Below are 22,221 nucleotides of genomic sequence, written 5' to 3'. Positions count from 1 at the left end.
GCATGTCGTAATGTATTCTAAACCCTGTCAGAGAGGTGGCATATCCCACACGGTGTCTTGCATATCCAAACATAGACATATACGGTATATTTACGACTTGACCTTTGACACTGGATGGTTGGGTGTTTAAAAAAATACAGAGGGAGTTAGAATGCCTGGTTGAAGCAAACTTAGATTTAGCTTAATATAAGACTTTGCGCAGCCTAGGTCCATGTTCAAATTAAGTGAAACGTAATGGGTGATGAAGAACATAGGGGTACATACATGAACGTTATCATAAGTGTGTGTCTAAAAAAACTTCTATTCAAACAAAGCTCTCAGCATGGATCTGACTGAATGAGAGCTCCCTCTGCTGCATAATAAGTGTAATAACAGCCAGGCCAGTGCTGAGTTCTGCAAGTTAACACACCTGTCTCCGACTCGGACTGAGTGCTTCCTGCTGGCATCTGAGGGATCGCATGTCACCACGGTTCATTTGACCTGGTTGTAAAAAGCATCAGGTCTCCAGGCTAACTACTGATTTACACCGTCCTTCATTTACAAATAGCTAATGCAATTACAAATACCAATCTAGCCACTGATTAAAAGTTTAAACTCGAAATCATTAGATATCATGTTACAGCGCACGGACATTGCCTAAACAAATATTTTGGACAAATCACGCCATGGAAATAAAAGTCAGAGATAAATCTGACCCTTCTCACCCTTCTCTGTCAATCTCTCCATCCCCCCCCCCCCCTCTCTCTCTCCCTCTCTCTCTCTCTCTCCCTCTTTCTCTTTCTCTCTCTCTCTCTTTCTCTCTCTCTCTTTCTCTCTCTCTCTCTCTCTCTCTCTCTCTCTCTCTCTCTCTTTCTCTCTCTCTCTCTCTTCTCTCTCTCTCTCTTTATCTCTCTCTCTCGATCTCTATCTCTGACTGTCTCATTCTCTGACTGTGTGCCCGCATTACGAGAATGAAGGGCAGTCTCTATCCCTCTGCCATCAGACTTTTAAACTCCAGGCGTCACCTGCAGTTTAAACTGCAAACCCAGTTTATCTTCGGGGACCAATAAAGTTGAACTGAAATGAACTGAACCTGCCCCCCCTCAATACTTCAAGACTCGTTAAACTGTGAGATGCATTATGGACTTCGCCATAGGATCTAGTGCAATTGGCGCCCGTGTGTGTGTGTGCGTGCGTGTGTGTGTCTATATTTTATTACATTAGTTATGCTGTTAATATATGTTTACTTTTGTGGGTATCTCTGGGCTACTTCCAAGCAACATCTCACTGTGTCTATATAGTGACAATAAAGCACTCTACTCTGTACTCTCTACTCTCTCTCTCTCTCTCTTTCTTTCTTTCTTTCTTTCTTTCTTTCTTTCTGTGCTAAAGTGTTTAGTAAAAGTAGCTGCCAATGAAATGTGGCAGCATGAGTGGTGACACCCACGTCATATAACCTGACTATCTCTGCTCTGCCTGACTGAGAACACTATGCCCATATATCTTACATGACATCTCCAAGCCCCATCAGCGCTGGATTGGTAGACTGACATACAGAGCATTTCCCAGTGGGCCAAAAATCCTCAGGCGCCAATGCTGTTGTTTTTTTTTTAAATGCATTTTATTAGAGCCTGGTGCACACTGTAGAGGAGGCTGCATGTGCAATATGCCCAGGCCTTTTTTCGGCCCCAGTCCATTCCTGGATCATATTACCTGGAGACGGTCTTGTGCTCCTGCAGTCACAAGTCTAAAAATACACTGTCACCATCTTGACTTGCAGCTGACCAGCCAGACATTCACAAGTCCAAGGAAGTCGGCTAAAGTAATAGGAGAAGGGATGTATGCACCACAGGCAGTGTCGAGCTAACCAATGGCGTCTAGAATACAGACAGGCACCACCCACTTGTGTACCGCATGGTGTCGGACTCGGCCAATGGCAGCCTTGCTTGGTCCCGCCCTTTGTCCGTGTGCCAAATTAGGAAGCTGTTGTTCAGGGAGAGAAGAGTGAGTGTGTGGGTGAAAGTCAAACTTGTTCCTCCTGTCCTTTTCTTGTTGCTTGTGGCTTATTGCTTCAGTGTCGCCCTGCCTCCAGAAAGAATCAGGCCCCCCCTGTCAACATAGACAGCGCCTTTACCCATTCAACACCATTTTGAATTTGGGAACACTGATGATGGGCTAGACCCAAATTTGGTCTAGTAGCCCAGTGATTTGTAACCAATTTTTGTTTTCGTTCCTCTTTATTTTCGGCTTTTAATACAGTTTCACTGATAGAATCCAGCTCCTGTGTGCGACTCCTTTTTCTTCCTACTGCCCCATTCAACACCCAGCATGCAAATGAGAAAATAACCTTTAAATTGTGCTTTGTGTGAGATTTTATACTTTGATCTTGAGAGACGTTGAGAGACTAGCATGCATCACAAGGCTACAAGCAAAAGGCAAGGAGGGAAGGGACTAGTTTGGAGTCACGCCCTGTGGGTGGCACGTGTTGGTCAGACTGGGAGTGTCAGGGGACACTGTCCCTCGGCCAACCAGACCCTCTGGAGGCGTCGGGGGAATAGCACCAGGACGGACACTGGCAGTAACGGGAATACTGGACTCACAAGACACGCAAGGGAAATTACCTGAATCATCTGAATGAATCTGAATTTCATCTGATTTGTTGGCAGTATTGGAATTGTAACACAAAGTGGAGTAGCAGATTTCCTATATCATATGTAAACATCTCAGGGACTGGCACTGAAGACATCTAACGGGGAAATATCAGAAGAACATAGCACAACTTCTAAAGCAAGCCACTGTGGATATTTCAGTCATACCCCCACAGTGCACATCACAGAAGAAGGATATCTCTTTTGTGTATGGAAGAGTTTTCTAAAGGTTGTGACAGTAGTGTCCAGTGACTTCTTGAGTTTCTCACTGAATACACAGAAGTGCTGTGGAGCACAGTGGATGTGTCAGGTCCATCTAGAGTAAAGAGTGAACATCTGGTGTTGTAAAGGTGCTAGCGGCATCCAGTGAGCTTTTGCAGAACCTCACAGAGGAAACAGAAGAAGGTCACGTTTCCAGGTGTCCAGAAGACAGAGACTACAGTAGACTGCACAGCCATGAGGGGCAAAGGCAAAGAGGAGATGGATTCAGGCAAGGCGGGCAAGGCATCGGATGCTGATAAGACAGGCAAGACGGACAAGGCGGCGGATGGTGATAAGCCAGGCGAGACAGACACGGCAGCGGATGGTGAGGAGTCATCAGAGGGCGAAAACTTCACGTGTTTCCAGTGTGCTGACCCCTTCAAGGAGCCGCTACTGCTATCGTGCGCTGAGCATGGCCTGTGTGCCGAATGCCTGGTCACCTTCGGGGAAGACACGCTCTACTACAGCAGCTGCCCCTTCTGCAATGCCCCCCCGCCACCACAGACTGCCACCATAAAGCCCGAGGCAAGGATTCACTTACAGTAGACACCAATAACCATTATTAGTTTTTTATGATTATTACTCCTTTCTGTAACGACCTGATGCAAGGATTAACTTATATTATTATTATTATTATTATTATTATTATTATTATTATTATTATTATTATTATTATTATTATTCATTCTTCTGCAGCCACAACCCCCCCTACAACGCCTTGTTTCATTCTTTATTTCATATATGTGTCATAAACAAACAATATATATATATATATATATATATATATATATATATATATATATATATATATATATATATATATATATATATATATAATATATATATATATATATATATATATATATAATAATAATAATAATAATAATAATAATAATAATAATAATAATGCATTTTATTTTTAAGCATAGCCTATTTAAAAAACACACACAATTAGCCATTTGTTAAAGAGGGACCAAAAGATATCCGAAACAGAGTCAACCCTTTGAATGTTATATTAACACTACAGTATGTATTTGTGTCAGGCCTTGTGTCAGGGTGTCTTAACCAGAATTAAAACTCATCAACTATACTTGGGGTGATGTATATATATATTTGCTGAGGACCCTGTGTCAGCGTGCCTTAGTTGAGGAATTATAATTCAATATAACTCAATTAAGTCTATAATTCTATAAATAAAATGAACTTACATATACTTGAGGTGCTATTCTAAATTGCATGCTTAATAAAACAGTGTTACTCCAACTCTGCTTTTTCAGGGGTTAGCATGTCCTCTGTAAAGGCCCTGTGTCAGGGTGATCTTGATCAAGGAATTATAATTCATTATAACTCAATCAAGTCTATAATTCTATAATTACAACTAACTATACTTGGGGTGCTTTCCTAAACTGAGATATATGCATGCTAATTGAACATAGTTACACCACTGTGCTCTCTGATGAGTGTGGTGTGTTCTCGTTGAAGACCCTGTGTCAGGGGGTCTTGATCAAGGAATTATAATTCATTATGGTAACTCTTTATTTTAGGGATACATCTATTAGCACTAATACATACAATGTTCCTCTATAAGTAAATTGTAAGGCATGTACAAAGCAAAATCAAACATTTGTTAGGCATGTATTCGCAAATGTCTTGTTCATGTACAATAAGGGATTTATTACGAATTTAACCTTAGTAAGGACCTAGTAGGCCTTAGCATTTGCTTAGTACATGCCTTACAAGGTACTTATGCAGGCATTAACATTGTATGTATTAGTGCTAATAGATGTATCCCTAAAATAAAGTGTTACCATCATTACTTATGTATGTATGTATGCTTGGGGTTATATTCTAAAGTAAGACCAATTCATGCTTACCCTTTGAACAGATCCTATCTGTATGTTATAACCTTAGTGTCTTCAAAATCGCAATGGCCACTTCTTAATCTGTTACTTAAGGCTTTCTGTGATGTCTCTGTAATCTCTGTAACGCAGAGTGCCCTGATCAAGGAATTGTAGCAGCAGCCAAGCAGACAAATGCTGGCGAAAATTCAGTTTGACTGGCAGAAAAGAAAACTTACTCGCCACTTTATAACTACCATATAGGCCTACAGTACTTGGGGTGATTTCCTACAGTTTGCTCAATAACACATTGCTACACCTACTGTCCTGTTTCAGGAGGGTGGTGTGTTCTCACTGAAGACACTGTGCCAGGTTGCCCTGATCGATATGGCCAAGGAGAGCAACAACAGCTCCCCGACGCAAGGCAAAGCCATGTCGGAGACGGTGTGCTGTCTTCACGGGGAGAAGCTGCACTTCTTCTGCAAGGACGACCTGTGCCCCGTGTGTGTGGTGTGCCGCATCTCCAGGCCCCACAAGAGGCATCAAATCAGCCCCATAGCCAAATGGTTCACAGAGGCCGACCTGGAGGTGGGAGACGCATCATTTCAATCATGACAACATGTCAAAAGGCCTACTGTTAAATGTAATGTAATCAGATGTAGTAATTATGCACAGTTGCATACACCAGGATTGTTTATATAATGAGGTATCATTTAAATCAGTGGTTCTCCACATCTTTTGAGGAAGTACCCTCCAACCTCATCATTAACATGCCCATGCCCTTCTAAACTCATAATAATGCCAATGTCACATACACCAGGATAAGTTCAACCTGGAGGTGGGTGATGCAAACTTTGAAGGATGTCAGAAATATTCTGTAAAAATGTAATGTAATATGGATAAAAGTGTGCTAAATGTATTGTAGTGCTGCAACAATCAGTCATCGCAATGTGCCGCACGTACGCACGCACGCACGCATGCACGCGCACGCACGCACACACACACACACACACACACACACACACACACACACACACACACACACACACACACACACACACACACACACACACACACACACACACACACACACACACACACACACACACACACACACACACACCTGTACCTGTGCATCCCTGGTCCCAGTGCTTGGTGTCCCAGTATGGATATAAAGCAACTGTTATGATAATTATAATTCATGTTGGTATGTATTTTCATTTCAGATGGAACTGAAGGTCAGCCATGAGCATTTCAAACAGAAGATGATGTGCATTATGGACACCATGAACAGCTATACACAAGCTATGAAAGAGATGAAGGTAGGCAGAGATCTAATATACAGTTCACACAGACCTGTCTCCATGAGGTCAAACAGGCCTTCATAATTATTCATGTGGTAGGTATATCCCATTTTACATGTAATGTGCTACATATGCACATCTTTAACGTTAAGTCTTTTTACATCCGAACATGTGAAAAGCTACTTATAGCTTGTTTGTGCATAAGCCATGTTCCTTACCCATTAGACCTGGTTTATGCTCCGAAACCAACATGTCTGCGAGATGATGCAGACAGCCACGCAGTTAATTTCCCCCCTCCGCAGTGACTTGTTGTGCACCCCTGAAAATGTAACTGCCCGCAGACAGCGACGCAGTTAACGGCAGAGTTATTGTTGTTGTTGTTTGCTGTTGTTGTTGATGATGATGATGACGATGATGATGATGATGATGATGATGATGATGATGATGATGATGATGACGATGATGATGATGATGTTGAATTTGCCTTTCCGAATCCAGACTCAATCGACGAGAACAGAGACGGCGATCAAGGAGGAGTTCGAGAGCCTCCACCAGTTTCTGCGAGACGAGGAGGAAGCCAGGATAGCCGTGGTGAAGAAGGAGGAGGAGAGGAAGAAGAAGGCCATCTTGAAGAGGGTGGAGGAGCTGGACCAGGAACGCATCTCTGTGTCGGCCAAAATCAGAGCCATGGAGGAGGAGATGGGGGAGGTCATTACTTACATACAAGTAAGAGGAGAAGGGAGGGATTATCACCTATATACAGGTAATAGGAAATGGGAGGGTCATCACCTATACATATACATGGATTTCACATGCTTAGCAACACAGACAACACAGACGCGCACAGACAATTCCAAAATTACAAATCTACATGGCTAGGTGTTGGAACATTGGAAGACCCATTGGAGCCCTGCGCAGTAGTGTTGCATGGGTGATTTTGGCTGCTGGCTAGCTATCAATATAGTCTATAATATGTCAGTGCGAGCTGCCATTGATATTGAAGCAATAAATGCTCTGCGTCATTTTTTTAGTCCAGAAATGGAATCCTGCTACATGCTCCCAGACCTCCGTGTGTGTTGAGCGCCACCAGGGGGCTTCAGGGCTCAAACACACAAATGTTAGGTAGGAACCAGACTAAGCCTGCCCCATGAGATATTCCAAACCGACCCGCCCGACCCATGAGGGATTCCAAAGCAGCCTGCCCGATCCACAAAAAAAAAAGCCAAGGCCTGTAGAGAGGGCTTATTTGCACTATTGTCATGAATTATTGTTTTATTTTCTTGACATCCACATTGTTTTGTATTTTTATGTATTTGTTTCAGAACAGCAGGAAACTTAAGACCAGGTGAGTTATGTGTCTCCTGTCTCACTGTCCTGTCTGAGGTTCTCAACACAAACCCATGCGTGTGTGTGTACGTGTGTGTGTGTGTGTGTGTGTGTGTGTGTGTGTGTGTGTGTGTGTGTGTGTGTGTGTGTGTGTGTGTGTGTGTGTGTGTGTGTGTGTGTGTGTGTGTGTGTGTGTATTCAGCCTTTATCTGCGTGTGTGCGTGTGTGCGTGTGTGCGCGTGTGCGTGCGCGTATGCATGTGACTGAATGTGCATGTGTGCATGTGTGCGAGTAGATGTGCATGCATATGTGAACACACTTGTTTATACCTGTTCATTCTCTCTCACTGCATATGTGTGTGTGTGATGTGTTTGTGTATGTATGAGTGTGTGTTTGTGTGTGTGTGTGTTTGTGTGTGTTGAGTGTGTGTGTGTGTGTGTGTGTGTGTGTGTGTGTGTGTGTGTGTGTGTGTGTGTGTGTGTGTGTGTGTGTGTGTGTGTGTGTGTGTGTGTGTGTGTGTGTGTGTGTGTGTGTGTGTGTGTGTGTGTGTGTACCGCAGCACTGACTTGTGAATGTTCCTTCAGACTCCAGTTTGCCAAGCAGGATGCAGACAGGCTGTCAGATGCTGTGATCAATCAGAGCAAGCACCTGGAAACCCTTCAGTTTCTCGTATGGCTGAAGATGAAGACGGTTCTTGAACCTAGTACGACACACACACACACACACACACACACACAAATGCACACACATACACGCACACACACATGCACGTGCATGCGTCTACTCACACACTCACTCTCTCTCACACACACAGACACAAACACACACGCACGCACACACACACACACACACACACATAAACGCACACACACACACACACACACACACACACACACACACACACACACACACACACACACACACACACACACACACACACACACACACACATCCGTATGACTCTAAACCCCAACAGACCACATCCCGAGTAGACTGTGTTTGTGTGTGTGTGTGTGTGTGTGTGTGTGTGTGTGTGTGTGTGTGTGTGTGTGTGTGTGTGTGTGTGTGTGTGTGTGTGTGTGTGCGTGCGTGCGTGCGTGTGTGTGTTTGTGAGCCTGATCATCCTCTTTTTGCAGTATGTGACGATGAACCCCAACAGTGGGCATCCTGAGTTGACCCTGTGTGTGTGTGTGTGTGTGTGTGTGTGTGTGTGTGTGTGTGTGTGTGTGTGTGTGTGTGTGTGTGTGTGTGTGTGTGTGTGTGTGTGTGTGTGTGTGTGTGTGTGTGTGTGTGTGTGTGTGTATGTGTGTGTGTGTGTGTGTGTGTGTCTTTGCAGTGCCTATGACGATGAACCCCAACACGGCGCATCCCGAGATGTTCTTGTCAGATGACCTGATGACGGTGACCTTCATCAAGGACAACCCTGAACGCTTTGACCTGTACCACAGCGTAATGGCAAACGAAGGCTTTGACTGTGGCATTCACAGCTGGGAGGTAGGACTTTATCCATTTTGCGCTGATGCACCTATGTTATAACCTAGGAGATAGGACCTTATACCTTTTGCGCTGGTGCATCTGTTATAACCTTATTGTCACCAAAATTGTAATTTTAATGTTAATCTGTTACATTATAATGCTCTCTGTTATGACATAGCGATGTTGTTATGGTGTCATCATCAATGACTGAATGGGCACGCTACATCTTTATTTCTTTTTAAATATATCCTTCTTTCCAGAGGAGGGGGTTAGCCTTCATCAGCAGAACACAGTAGAGTGTGAGAGAGAGATGTGGGAGGTTTGCGAAATGACCTTGGGGGTAATTTGTGCTCCTCTGGTGCTACAGGTGGAGGTTGGTAACACCTCGCGCTGGATAGTGGGCGTCATGGCCGAATCTGCCCAGCGCACGGGCGACTTCTCAGCCCAGAAGGGCCGCTGGTTCCTGTGGAACAACAACGGGCTGTACCACGCCCGCTGCACGCCTCTCGACCCCTCTGAGGTCAAGCCAGAGAAGATGCCCATGAGGATCAGGGTGTGGCTGGACTTTGGCGCTGGAGAGATCAGCTTTTACGACCCTGAAAACAATGTACACCTGCACACGCTCAAAGAGCCGTTCTACGAGAAGGTCTTCCCCTATTTTAACACACTCTCCGCACTTAGGATCGTGCCCATAAAGCAGCCGTTGTGGGGTCAGGCTCCTGAGTCCGAGCAAGATTAACCTTCGGACGACCGTCTTGAGATGTTAGTCCGACCAAACAACGTGCCAACAACGACTGAATCTCAAAACCGTCAGACCAATGTTGTCAGATGGTAGTACTGTGTGAGTCCGATCAAGTTGACGCACGAGGAAGTCATAGAAAATGAGTCTCTCACTTCAGCTCGGCTGCATTTGTCACAGAGCACTGACGTCATCATAATCGTACACTCTCCACACTTAGGATCGTGCTCATAAAGCAGCAGTTCTGATACACACACATACACACACACATACACAAAGAAATACACACACACACACACACACATGCATGCACACTCAAGTACACAGAATGCACAGAAATACACACACACACACTCAAACAAATACACAGAACTGGACAGAAACACACACACACACACACACACACACACACACACACACACACACACACACACACACACACACACACACACACACACACACACACACACACACACACACACACACACAATAACAGGCATTCAGACCCAAGCACACACACACATGCGAACACACTTGCTTGTGCAGGCGCGCACACGCACTGGCACACACGCACACACACACACACACATTTTGACATTGTTGTATTATAACTTGCTGTGTGCAGATGTAATCTGTGTGGTCTAAGAAATAAAGCTGTGTTAAATGGTTTCAAGTAGTTCTGCATTATTTGGCTGAATCCCATTTCACCCCTTAGCCCTGCGCCTTACCCCTTCCCCTCCGTTTTGTGCGTTCACGTGAAGGGCTAAAGCCATCCCAATTCACGTTGAGACAGAGGGGAAGGAGTATGGAGAAGGGCTTTCTACCCCTTCAAATGGAGATTATCCGAAGGCACACTCCAAACGGAGGGGTATGACCGAATTCCATGAATGCATTGTGAATTCCTTTAAAAAATGGTGGCATCAACAAAAGCACACACATATAAGTATTTTCACCATAATTAACAGCTTTACAGTTGTAATAATTGTTGCATTGTACTAAGCTTAACATTGTCCCAATGTGTCATGGTCATTGTCTCCGTGAGACGCACATGAAAAAAATCGCTTATGCTTATACACCTTATGCATGGAATTTGTGACAGCTGTAAGTGTCATTCCGTGATTGTTGAAGGGCTGTCTCAATTTGTAGGTGTTGCGTTTCAAGCCCTACACCTTACTGCTTTGTTTGAATACACGAGAGGCAAGGGGAAGGCGTAGGGGTAGAAATTAGAAGTGGGATTCGGCCAAAGTCATTTAAGTGTTTGAATGGTGACTGGTCCATTCATTTATATTATATGAACACAGATGGCCCAACCCTCTAAATAATAAAGCTGTTGAAATGGTTACTAGTAGGCCTTCTCCTATACATAAAGCTGCTGAAATGGTCCCTAGTAGGCCTATAGTGCCTCAAATACTGAATAGCTACTGAAATTGTTTCTAGTAAGCCAAGTGCTTCATAGCTGTTGAAATAGTGTTTCTGCTTAACTGTGAGGAGAGTGTCATGTTGTAGTGGGGCACATGCTCCATATTTACCATCTCTATACCACACATACCACTGCCCAGTCATGGAGTTGTAGTCTCCCTTCCTCTGGAGAGACTCGGTTACCACACCTACATTCCAGCATGGGTTCTCCTCAACCTCCACATCCCAGCAGTGTGTCCCTGAGTTAAAGCCCTCAGAGCCCAGCACACTGGTATACTTATCAAATCTCTCTGGGTTATCAGGAAGCTGCTGTCTCTCACCACCCCATCTTACACTGGTCAGATCCTCACACTGTTTATATCCTGGAGGAAAAACGGTAATACTCCCAAATAAGGGTCCATAATTAACAGTAAAGTAGCTACAACCTAATACTTAAGTAAGGGTTAATAATCATTACTTAATGGCACATTAGACACATGTTAATTGTTATTAAAGCATATGTTGAACATTAGTAAGCAGTTACTTAACTATTAGATAACTATTACCTTGTGTTACAAGTTAATAGCATATTATCATTTAACTAATAGATAAGTAAGGGCACAGTTAATAGTTAAGTAGCTATTAGGTCATACTTAACTAAGGACCAAAATGAACACTTACTTAATACAAAAGTAAGGCATAACTAATGGATAAATAATACATAAATATTGGGATTTGGGACCCTTATATTAGAGTTGGCTGAGGATAACTAATGGTTAATTAATAGATAGATATTGGTGTTTGGGACCCTTATATTAGAGTTGGCTGCGGATAACTAATGGTTAATTAATCGATAATCGATTAATTGGTGTTTGAGACCCTTATAATAGAGTTGGCTGAGCATTCCTAATAGTTAAGTAATTCATGTAATGTGACATCTAGTTTTCACTCGTTCAAATCACTGTGATAGTGGCAACAGGAGCCATTATATAGCAAGGATTGGACGTACACTTCTCAATGATGGTGGGTGATGAGATGTAATTTTTTCATATACCACTTATTAATTTTAATGGTAAAAACCCTACAAAAAATGTAGAACATTATGAAGAGTAATAGTATTTGAAGCGAAACTAAACCATTCCTTTGTGATTATTAAGTTAATGTTTGAGAATATTAGCTCCAAGAACTGCAGTGCATGATGGGTACGCAATCTACAGACAACAATATTTCGGTATTATTTATTCATTAGTTATGCCTTACTTTTGTATTAAGTAAGTGTTAATTTAGGTCCTTAGTTAAGTATGACCTAATAGCTACTTAACTATTAACTGTACCCTTACTTAACAATTAGTTAAATAATTATATGCTATGAACTTGTGACACATGGTAGTTATCTAATAGTTAAGTAACTGCTTACTAATGTTTAACATATGCATTAATAACAATGAATATGTGTCTAATGTGGCGTTAAGTAGTGATTATTAACCCTTACTAAAGTATTAGGTTATAGCTAATTTGCTGTTAATTATGGCCCCTAAATTAACACTTGCTTAATACATCGATACTATCTTACTTATCTATTAGTTAAATGATAATATTCTATTAACTTGTAACACAAGGTAATAGTTATCTAATAGTTAAGTAACTGCTTACTAATGTTCAACATATGCATTAATAACAATTAATATGTGTCTAATGTAGCATTAAGTAATGATTATTAACCCTTACTTAAGTATTAGGTTGTAGCTACTTTACTGTTAATTATGGCCCCTTATTGGAAGTGTTACCGGAACAACTACTCGCAATGCCTGCTTAGTGTTTATTAGAACTAGCTATTTCAATTACAACAGCAAGATGATTTTGAGCAATTTTAAAGATGATAAAAAATACTTCCAGTTATTAAAAATATACAACCATCATTAATACCAATGCTGTTGTTACACTGACCAATCAGCTTCCAGCTCCTCTAAGTCCCTCCTCCATACCTGTCTTACCTGAAGGAGGAGTGAAGCGGAGTGAGAAACGGCTGCTGAGTTCAACAGGACTCCTACAGAACTACTCTGGTACGTTTAAATTCAGAACACAGATTTGGGAATGTTATTATGTGTAATAATGTGACATATTTGGGATACACAAGTTTCTGTAGGTATAGAAGCGGTCCTTTTAGAGAATTGAACACATAAACAGTAGAAAAACAGGCTTGTTTTTCTTTTTTAGTCTTGTGAAAGGGAAAGTAATTTTTTAAAATGAGCCGTGGGGTTTGTTTGGTAATGGACAGAGTTAAACAATGATTAATAGGATAGAATAGAATGAATAGGATAGGATAGGATATAATAGAATCTTAATTCATTTGCCTGCTTGAACTTGTGAAGTGAAACGTAGTTGAGGAAGCGATGCACTCACACAGAATGTCATTGTTGTGGCACTGGGCCCCCATAGCCTGGCAAGCCAAGTGGCTAGGCCGGTTCCTCTAGATTACTAGGCCAGGGCACACAAATTAGAGCAATACATTTAGTGTATTTCAGAAAGAACTTCCTCAACTTGGTATGCTAGGTAATAGAGTACAAATACTTTGCTGTATTGATTGATCCTGAATAAAATAAAATGAGGGTGAAATGAGACGAACATGGTACTTCATCCTCCTAAAATTGAAATCACACCATCACTTGTTTGACTGCTGTTGTACAGTATTGTGTCTTGCTTGCTTAACTGCATAAAGTATTTGACATCATTCCTGTTGTTTGAATGCAGGGAGAAATGACCTCAAAGTTAGAAGCAGATCTTATCTGTCCTTTGTGCAATGAAATCTTCAAGGACCCCGTTATCCTCTCATGTAATCACAATGCATGTAAAGCCTGTCTAGAGACGTTCTGGGACACCAAAGGATCCAGAGAATGTCCTGTCTGTAGGAGGAGATCATCAAAAGATTTCCTGTACCCTAACCTAGCTTTAAGAAATCTCTGTGCATCATTCCTAGGAGAGAAAGGGCAGACTCAATGGCTCTGTAATTTGCATGACAAACAACTAGAGCTCTTTTGTAAGGATGATAAACAGCTTGTGTGCCAGTTGTGTAGAGAGTCCAAACTACACAAAGATCACAACTTCAGTGCCATTGGAGAAGCAGCAATAGAGCTGAAGGTTGGTTTCCTATAACAAATATTCATATTTCTCCCATCCGTTCCTCCTGCCACACTTTGAATTATTATTACAAGTGATATATTAATACATTTTAAGTAATTGTGTAAAGTATCCCATTTGCCCTGAAATAGACATATCCAACTCAAGACTTAAGTTTTCTTTTGTTTCAGACATGTAAACGTTTTATCTTTTACCTTAGACACATTTAACATTCACCAAATAACAATTGTCTCATTGTGCATCTTATCAATGTAATCCTTTGTTTGCAGGGGGAGCTGATGGTCAAATTGCAGGGGAAGATGAAGGACTATGAAAAGGCCAGAGATGACTGCCATCAAACAGCTGACCATATCAAGGTGAGGGTGGTCTATAGAAAACAAAAGGTAACGTGGATATTATGGGTTTAATGGCTTAGAGCAGCGGTCCCCAACCACCGGGTCGCGGACCGGTGCCGGTCCGTGGACTATTTGATACCGGGCCGCACGACATAGGTTTAAAAAAAAAAAAATAGGCCTACAAAAATACAGAAGACATGCCTTATGAACTGCAGTGCAGAACTTATGCCCAATATAACTTTTAGCATCGCTATATATTTGCATATAATAGCCTTGGCGTAGCACAAGTAGGCTATTTTAATTTTCAATAACAAGCAAACTTTTCTTTGTGCCGTCCAATCACTAGTTCTAGTTGAATGTCAAATGCGCCAGACGCATGCTGCGAGGCCGCGCCCACTTTACATTTCAATGCTGCAAGTGCAAAGTGGATGGTGGCCGTCGGCGTTTTGGAGGGTTGGCTGTCTTCTCCAGCTCTTTCTTTTTAAGGCTTTTGAACGTTGCGAAGCAAACTTTTGGGAGATCCACTTCTATCATTTGTTGCTGTTTCAGTTTCGTGACAACAACGCTGTGTTACGAACGTAGGCTATTTGCGTTTCGAGACATGTCTTATGGTTGCAACTAATAACGACCAACACTTGTTTCAGGAGCTCCTGAAAGTCAGCGTTAGCAGAAAATCAGGCGATGACATGCAACCTTTTGCCTTTTTAAAAATATTGCACATAATATCACAGGCACTCGGACCGCGGTAGACTCAAACGCTGGTTATGCAGCAGTCCACACAAAAACGCGACGCGAGGGCACGAGCTGCTAGTGGCAAACTTCAGCGGTATCAAACTCCAGCTTCCAACTATTCCCCATGTTGTTCGAAAAAAACAATGACGACTGCTTGATGGTTGGAACAGTTGACCTTGAATTAAGAAACCACTTAACCAGGAGACCTATAACCCAGTCATAAATAGCCCTGAATTTCACTGCGCACAAATGTCCTCAATGAAAATGAACATGGCCAGAGCAGAGAACGCATATTCTCGCATGGTGAAAAATAGTAGTAGTATGTAGTAGCCTAATTTTGGGTGATCTTCCTTGCACCACTAGCCCTATGGCCAAGAATGGCAACACAAATTAGTGGGTTAATTGTCAGTTTACTAGTCAAATACTAAATGTTATGTTTAAATGTAGGCTGTACATTTTGAATGGAGTGAAGTAAAAGGATTAGGCCTTATTTTTAGACCCTATTGATACTATTGATACTATTATTATTAGGCCTAGGCCTATTAATAATACCAATGATAACAAATAGTACAATTATTATTAATAATAAAATAATAGTAATAATAATGTGATAATAATAATATTTATCATTGTTATCATTAATATTATTATCATTATTATTATTATTATTATTATTATTATAACGCGTGACTACCGGTCCGCGAAAAAAAAAATGGGACTCAAACCGGTCCCTGGAGCTAAAAAGGTTGGGGAACCCTGGGTTAGACTTACTTTTTATTATTTGTCTGAATTAAGGTGAGTCTGATATTCTATGAAAAACCTAATGCAACATGATGATACTGTGGAGTTTAAGATGTATTTTTGTTTTCATTTGTATGATTACTTGTGACATAAATTACATTCTCAGATATACTAGGGGACTGTTCGTTATTTATTGTTGGGTCGTCAAAAGATTTCCACCCTTGGTTGTCAATTTTTGCATGACCCTCCCCTAGCGAGTTTCTAAAATTTGACGACCCTCCACAAAGTCGTCAAAAAATGCATGACCCTCCCCTTCAGAGAAGTTTCATCAACACTTGATTGACCAACATTGCTGCTAACTGAATATTATTGGATTCTGATCTTGAACAATAGTGTACTTCATGAAGGCGGTGCCTAGATAAAAACCTGACGATGTTGACATCTGACGGCGGTCACAAAAAAACTCTGAAGAAGTGTCTAGTGTAAAGTCTAATGTGTCTATATGCTTACAACATGTATCTAGAATTATGTTTAATTATTTAAGTAACTCTAATTATGTCTGACTGACGGTGTTGACAAAAGCCAACTAAGAGCCTATTTTATGAAAAATGTAAAACATGGGGACCAATACATTGCTGCACAGCCAAGACCTTCATCTATGATAATATACCACTATTTTGCCACTTTCTCAAGTATCAGTGCTAATGCCTGAGAGGATTGTATGATGTATGTTGACTTTATTGGCCTATTGATAATCACAAGTGTGACAAATTTGAATGTCAATAACGTTGATTTTCCACAGACTCGGTCCAAACACACAGAAAAGCAGATCCAGAAGGTGTTCTTCGAGCTTCACCAGTTTCTCCAAGATGAAGAGGCAGCCAGGATATCTGCACTGAGGAAGGAAGAGGAGCAGAAGAGTCAGATGATGAGGGAGAAGATTGAGAAGATGAGCAGAGAGATCTCATCTCTTTCAGACACAATCACAGCCATAGAAGAGGAGATGATAGCTGGAAAAATCAAATTTCTGGAGGTAAAAACGTGTTTCTTTACATTGAATTAAAATATATATATATATATATTATATTCGCAAATTGTGAACATTTTCTTAATATTTAAATCCTTCCTATGAAATATGCACACGTATCAGGTGAGGGCATCAGGACAAAATACTTAAGTTATTGTAAAAACATTTTAGTCATTACACTTAGACATTATTGACATTATCTGCTGATTTTCCGGTTTCCTTTTTTCCTCCAGAACTACAAGAGCACATTTGAAAGGTGAGTGATTTGTCTCCTGCCTCTGTGGTTCTAAAACCAACCCCCCAGCAGTACTGACTCCTGAATGATATTCCAGAGCCCAGTCCACACTACAGTATCCAGAGAGGCTTTCAGAAGGAGCTCTGATCAATGTGGCGAAGCACCTGGGCAACCTGAAGTTCAGAGTCTGGGAGAAGTTACAGGAGATTGTTCAATACAGTGAGTACACACACACACACACACACACACACACACACACACACACACACACACACACACACACACACACACACACACACACACACGCATGCACACACACACACACACGCATGCACACACACACACACACACACACACACACACACACACACACACACACACACACACACACACACACACACGCACACACACACACACACACACACGCACACACACGCACACACACACACGCATGCACACACACACACAGCTACTTTTTGTCATGTCACTTGCAGTAACAACTGAAGTGCATACTGTTACTGAGTCTTTGTATCTGCTGCTCCTGTCACTCTGGATCCCAACACTGCACTACTAATAATGACCATCATTCACATCCCTTGACACACACCACTCAGTGTTCAGCTCAAGTGACCATCATTCACATCCCTGACACACACCACTCAGTGTTCAGCTCATGTGGGTATTCTTCCTCTCTGCAGCTCCTGTCTCTCTGGATCCCAACACTGTACATCCAGTACTCCTCCTGTCTGAGGATCTGACCAGTGTGAGACTTGGTGATGAGAAACAGCAGCTTCCTGATAACCCAGAAAGATTTGACTTGGCTGCCAGTGTGCTGGGCTCAGAGGGCTTTAACTCAGGGACACACTGCTGGGATGTGGAGGTTGGAGAGAACACACAGTGGAGTGTGGGTGTGATGACAGAGTCGGTCCAGAGGCAGGGAAACTTCATCTCCATGGGTGGACTGTGGTCTGTGTGGTATAAAGATGGTGAATATAAAGCAAGAGTCACACCACAACCCTCTACTCTCCTCACAGTGCAGCAGAAACTCCAGAGGATCAGAGTGCAGCTGGACTGGGACAGAGGAGAGCTGACATTCTCTGACCCTGATAATAACACACACCTACACACTTTTACACATACTTTCACAGAGATAGTGTTTGATCCTGATCGTAACACATACCTATTCACCTTTCCACAGACACCTTTCACTGAGAGATTGTTTCCATACTTTAGTAGTTATTTTCCTCTGAGGGTCCTACCGGTGAAGGCCTCAGTAGGAGTTAAGTAGCAAAGCTAGAGCTCATTTCATATTTTCATATCTTAATGGCACCTGCACTTACTGTTCTGTATATTTAATGTGCACTTTGTATCTGCAAGTGTTGTATGATTATGTCTTCAGATGTAGGGCGCTTTGAATAAAACAGCTGGCAACAGCTGTTTATTGGCCGTTAGGAATGTAACATTTGGTGTATAGGCTACTCGTACGTTGCCCAAATCCGTACGTTGCCCATAAGCACACCTTCTAACATCGGGAAGGAAAATGCACATGACATGACATGGAGAGATGCAAACCTGCTAAACCGTCCGCGTTTCTGGTTGATTGACAGCTTGAAATTAGACATTACAACAAAACACATGAAAATAATTAACAGCCGCAGTCAACAGTGTTTCAGTTGTCAATATGGAAGGGGGTTGATTCCTTTCCTGATGATAATGGTCAATGACACGTTTGATTGTCAGCAGAAAAGATAATTATAATAAACTTTTGTTTAGTAGTGTGCTCAGTCCCTTTAAAGAAATGTGAAAAAATGTTATAGTGGGTGCTCTTTGGTCCAAAGTTTGTTGAAAAGAAAAAAAAAAACTTTTCTTCACCAAGGCGTTCCACAAAGTGTAGTAATGTGTTTATTGTAATGACATGTCCAGTGAGGACTTTTTAAAATTGCCATAATAAACTTTGTTTTGAAATAAGGTCAAGAAACTGGCAGAAAGAGCAGCCCAGACCATTACTTAGGAGAGTTACATGCGCTGTCCAGCTATTCTGCACTCCACTGTGTCATGTGCACACAGTTTCTCTCCTGCCCTACCTAGGGGTGTCCTACGAGAGAATTATCTTTTTGTCAGAAACCGGACAGATGAGGACTTAAGTTTAGTGTCTTTATTCATGGGTAAGGGGGAATGGGAGTTTGCTGGGAAGTCCTTGGTGCTGTGTGTGTGTGTGTGTGTGTGTGCGTCACAATAATAGAGCGGCGTCTCGGGCAGAGAATGGAGAGTGAAGACTGAAGAATGAAGAGTCAGGGCCCGCTCGTATGGAGATCGGAGACCTGGGGGAACACACACACACATCAGCCAGATGATCCAAGGCAGAATACAGACAAGGGTTTGGCAATATACGTTGTAAGAGACAGAAGGCTGATTCAGGTTACCGGGGTAGGAGATCAGAGAGTGCTTGAGGGTTGATCCGGAGGGCTGGTCAGCTATACATTACGTGGAAACAGCACCTAAGGTGGTTAACGGGTAGATTTCTTGCATAGTGCACATGTTGCTCGATTCCTGCAATCTTTGGAGATATGCCCTTTCCTCAAACATGCAGAACATAACCTATTATCCATCACGAATGTTCTCTTCTCCTCAGTAGGTCTTTCCATTCATATTTCTCATTTGTGCGTGCTGTGACTTTCTCCACAAAATGCACACATAGCTGATTAAACATACTCCACTGTTGTCAAGAAGGAATTGGAATCTTCAGAGTCACGATCATCACTAGAATTAGCTGCAGTACACCTTGTCTCAGAGGGGCTCACATTTGTGGCAAAAGTATTAGCATGTGATTGTTTTGTCTCTTTAACTGTCCTTACCTCAGTATTTTAATGGCATGCAGTGATGACACAGGGTTGCACGCTACACGTGCCTCTTTTGCAATGAATGCTGCAAACTGACTGAAGCCAGAATAGTCTTTGCCAGCTCGTCTGTGACGTGACGATTCCACCTACTTGTCACCCAATCAGGAAGTTTAGTAAGCATCTTCTGGTTCTCTTCACAGTCATTCAGGACCCGAAGGCACTTAACATGAGGCATAGCATCACTACTACAATATATGGTTATGAGGAATATTCTTCCTCACACGCGGGGACCATTAAATGTAGGTACTCTTGCAATTAATGGACGTGAGGAATATTCTTCCTCACCAAGGGGCAACGTTAATGTAGGTTCAACGGCAGTTATGCAATCAAAATTACATGGCTACCATTAAAGTAAGGGAAGTACAGTCATGTAATTATAATTACATTATGAAGTATATACAGTTCCAGTTCCAACAATATACAATATACAGTTCCAAATATGTAATGTGTCATTACTATATGTGAGGAATAAGAGTACAAGAAATGATGTGCGAAGGGTGTGTTAAACTCTTCTCGCTGGGTATCAATAATGTGTAGGTGTGTACTTATGGAATCGTCAATTGTGTAATTAATGATTAAACCACGTTTCATGACCGTCTCGTAATCATCTGAAGGTTTTGTGTGAATTCTTTTCTGGTTGACTTCGTAGAAATTGTTCAAATAAGGCAAACACGGTCCACCACAATGCACATTTATTGTAAAAGCATCATCCAGTCATAACACTGATACAGCCAATGTGACTTGCAGGGCATAAGAACTTAAGTAAAATATACAATATATACACGGGGTATGGGAGGATGCGCTATGCGCGTGTGTGTGTGTACGCTATGCGAGAGAGAGAAAGAGAGGTATGTTCTGTATGATAATGATTCTGCGCAGCTCGGGCGCACAGAACCGAAATATGAGATACAAGGAGGAGCGTCAAGCTTTCGGTTGATGAAGCGGGAAACTATCTTCAAGATAAGAATTCAAGCTGATCAGGGAATACCGACCTATGTTTAAAGGGTTTACTGTATATTCATGGGGGAAGGGAAAAGGGAGCGCTTGGCGCTCTTTTCCAGCAATAGCTTGCGTCCTAGACTCGATAACTCTATGGGTTAAAACCCTGGTACATGTATCTCTGTGAGTGGGTAAATTACATGTGGATGCATGTATGACAATACTGCAACTATGTAAACTAAGAATAGCGTGTGGCTATTTGTGGTGAAGAGAGAGGAGAAAGAGAGAAAGAAAAGATAGAACAGATAGAACAAAATAACCCAAAATAAAATATATCACACTCTACAAGTGTGGATATTTAAACACAACTCCTCAAAGCTATGTAACAGTCCTAAATTCAGTGCTTACTGCGTTATCCTTGGTAGGAAGAGAGAGAACCCTTTGATCTCTCTGGGTCACTCACTGCCTAACAAAAATCTTACTGCTTCGTCACGAACGAGCCTAATAGCAGGTGGTCACCCTATGGCATTGGCGCGCACAATGGATCATGACAGCAGGTGCATGTAACTCCGTGAACTCACTCTGTTAGCATATGTTGTCTTTTCACTATTCTCCATCTCAAGAATGTATTGAATGTTTTGAAAATGATAGCATTTTGATTTTATTCTCAGTTTACCAAATGTCCCAACTTCACCGGAGTTGGGGTTTGTATTACACTGCCTTAGATAGTCAAGGTCTATGTAAATTCCAAGCAACATTGTCTTTTAAAAAATAATAATAAGCTATTAAAAAAACCGCACATCTGAAATATATGAAGCTTATTTTTTCATGAGTGACTTGTTGACTTTGTAAATAACAATGCATGTCAGGTTAATGGATAAAATATGAATTGGTGTGTTATTGTATTCTCAAAAGTAAAAGAGCTCTCCTGACATCTAGTGGCCATTTTCTGTAATAACAATCCAGCATACTCACCCTTTGACTGCTGTCGTGTGTGCTTGAGTGCTTGAGCACTCACGCATACGCCATGGGCGTAATTTCGGCATGGATATAAGGGACGCGTCCCCACCAATATCCAGCGATTATCGTTTTGTCCGCACCAATTTGATCACTGGGGCTGGGGGAAAAAACGGTCTCCCGTCTCATTCGCATTGCGGCGAAGAAAGGGTTAACCAAAAGTCCTTTGCCAAAGGCTGACGACCAAT

At 42.0% G+C, this 22,221-nt stretch overlaps 2 protein-coding genes across 2 annotated transcripts; both read left to right on the top strand.

Moving 5' to 3' along the window:
• The first annotated feature begins 2,514 nt into the window (after positions 1-2,514).
• LOC134461098 (E3 ubiquitin-protein ligase TRIM39-like) lies at positions 2,515-10,263 on the top strand. The gene is made up of 8 exons (XM_063213865.1): positions 2,515-3,413; positions 5,063-5,314; positions 5,953-6,048; positions 6,529-6,756; positions 7,353-7,375; positions 7,941-8,059; positions 8,693-8,850; positions 9,200-10,263. Exons 1-8 carry the CDS (start codon positions 3,084-3,086, stop codon positions 9,569-9,571), a joined length of 1,578 nt encoding a protein of 525 aa, XP_063069935.1. The 5' UTR covers positions 2,515-3,083; the 3' UTR covers positions 9,572-10,263.
• Positions 10,264-13,003: 2,740 nt separating this feature from the next.
• Positions 13,004-20,819, top strand: LOC134461101 (zinc-binding protein A33-like). Its single transcript, XM_063213868.1, has 7 exons — positions 13,004-13,032; positions 13,947-14,107; positions 14,377-14,463; positions 16,718-16,948; positions 17,176-17,198; positions 17,275-17,396; positions 17,876-20,819. Exons 3-7 carry the CDS (start codon positions 14,386-14,388, stop codon positions 18,463-18,465), a joined length of 1,044 nt encoding a protein of 347 aa, XP_063069938.1. The 5' UTR covers positions 13,004-13,032; positions 13,947-14,107; positions 14,377-14,385; the 3' UTR covers positions 18,466-20,819.
• Positions 20,820-22,221: the final 1,402 nt, after the last annotated feature.

The sequence above is a fragment of the Engraulis encrasicolus genome, chromosome 13 (assembly GCF_034702125.1).
Source record: "Engraulis encrasicolus isolate BLACKSEA-1 chromosome 13, IST_EnEncr_1.0, whole genome shotgun sequence".
NCBI classification, from domain to species: Eukaryota; Metazoa; Chordata; class Actinopteri; order Clupeiformes; family Engraulidae; genus Engraulis; species Engraulis encrasicolus.
This window is presented reverse-complemented; position numbering and strand designations above follow the sequence as displayed.

Coding starts and splice junctions, on each gene's coding strand:
- LOC134461101 (XM_063213868.1), top strand. CDS start 14,386: ATGGTCAAATTGCAGGGGAAGATGAAGGACTATGAAAAGGCCAGAGAT. Junction 14,464..16,717: donor AAACAGCTGACCATATCAAG/GTGAGGGTGGTC, acceptor GATTTTCCACAG/ACTCGGTCCAAACACACAGA. Junction 16,949..17,175: donor GAAAAATCAAATTTCTGGAG/GTAAAAACGTGT, acceptor TTTTTCCTCCAG/AACTACAAGAGCACATTTGA.
- LOC134461098 (XM_063213865.1), top strand. CDS start 3,084: ATGAGGGGCAAAGGCAAAGAGGAGATGGATTCAGGCAAGGCGGGCAAG. Junction 3,414..5,062: donor CTGCCACCATAAAGCCCGAG/GCAAGGATTCAC, acceptor GTCCTGTTTCAG/GAGGGTGGTGTGTTCTCACT. Junction 8,060..8,692: donor GAAGACGGTTCTTGAACCTA/GTACGACACACA, acceptor GTGTCTTTGCAG/TGCCTATGACGATGAACCCC.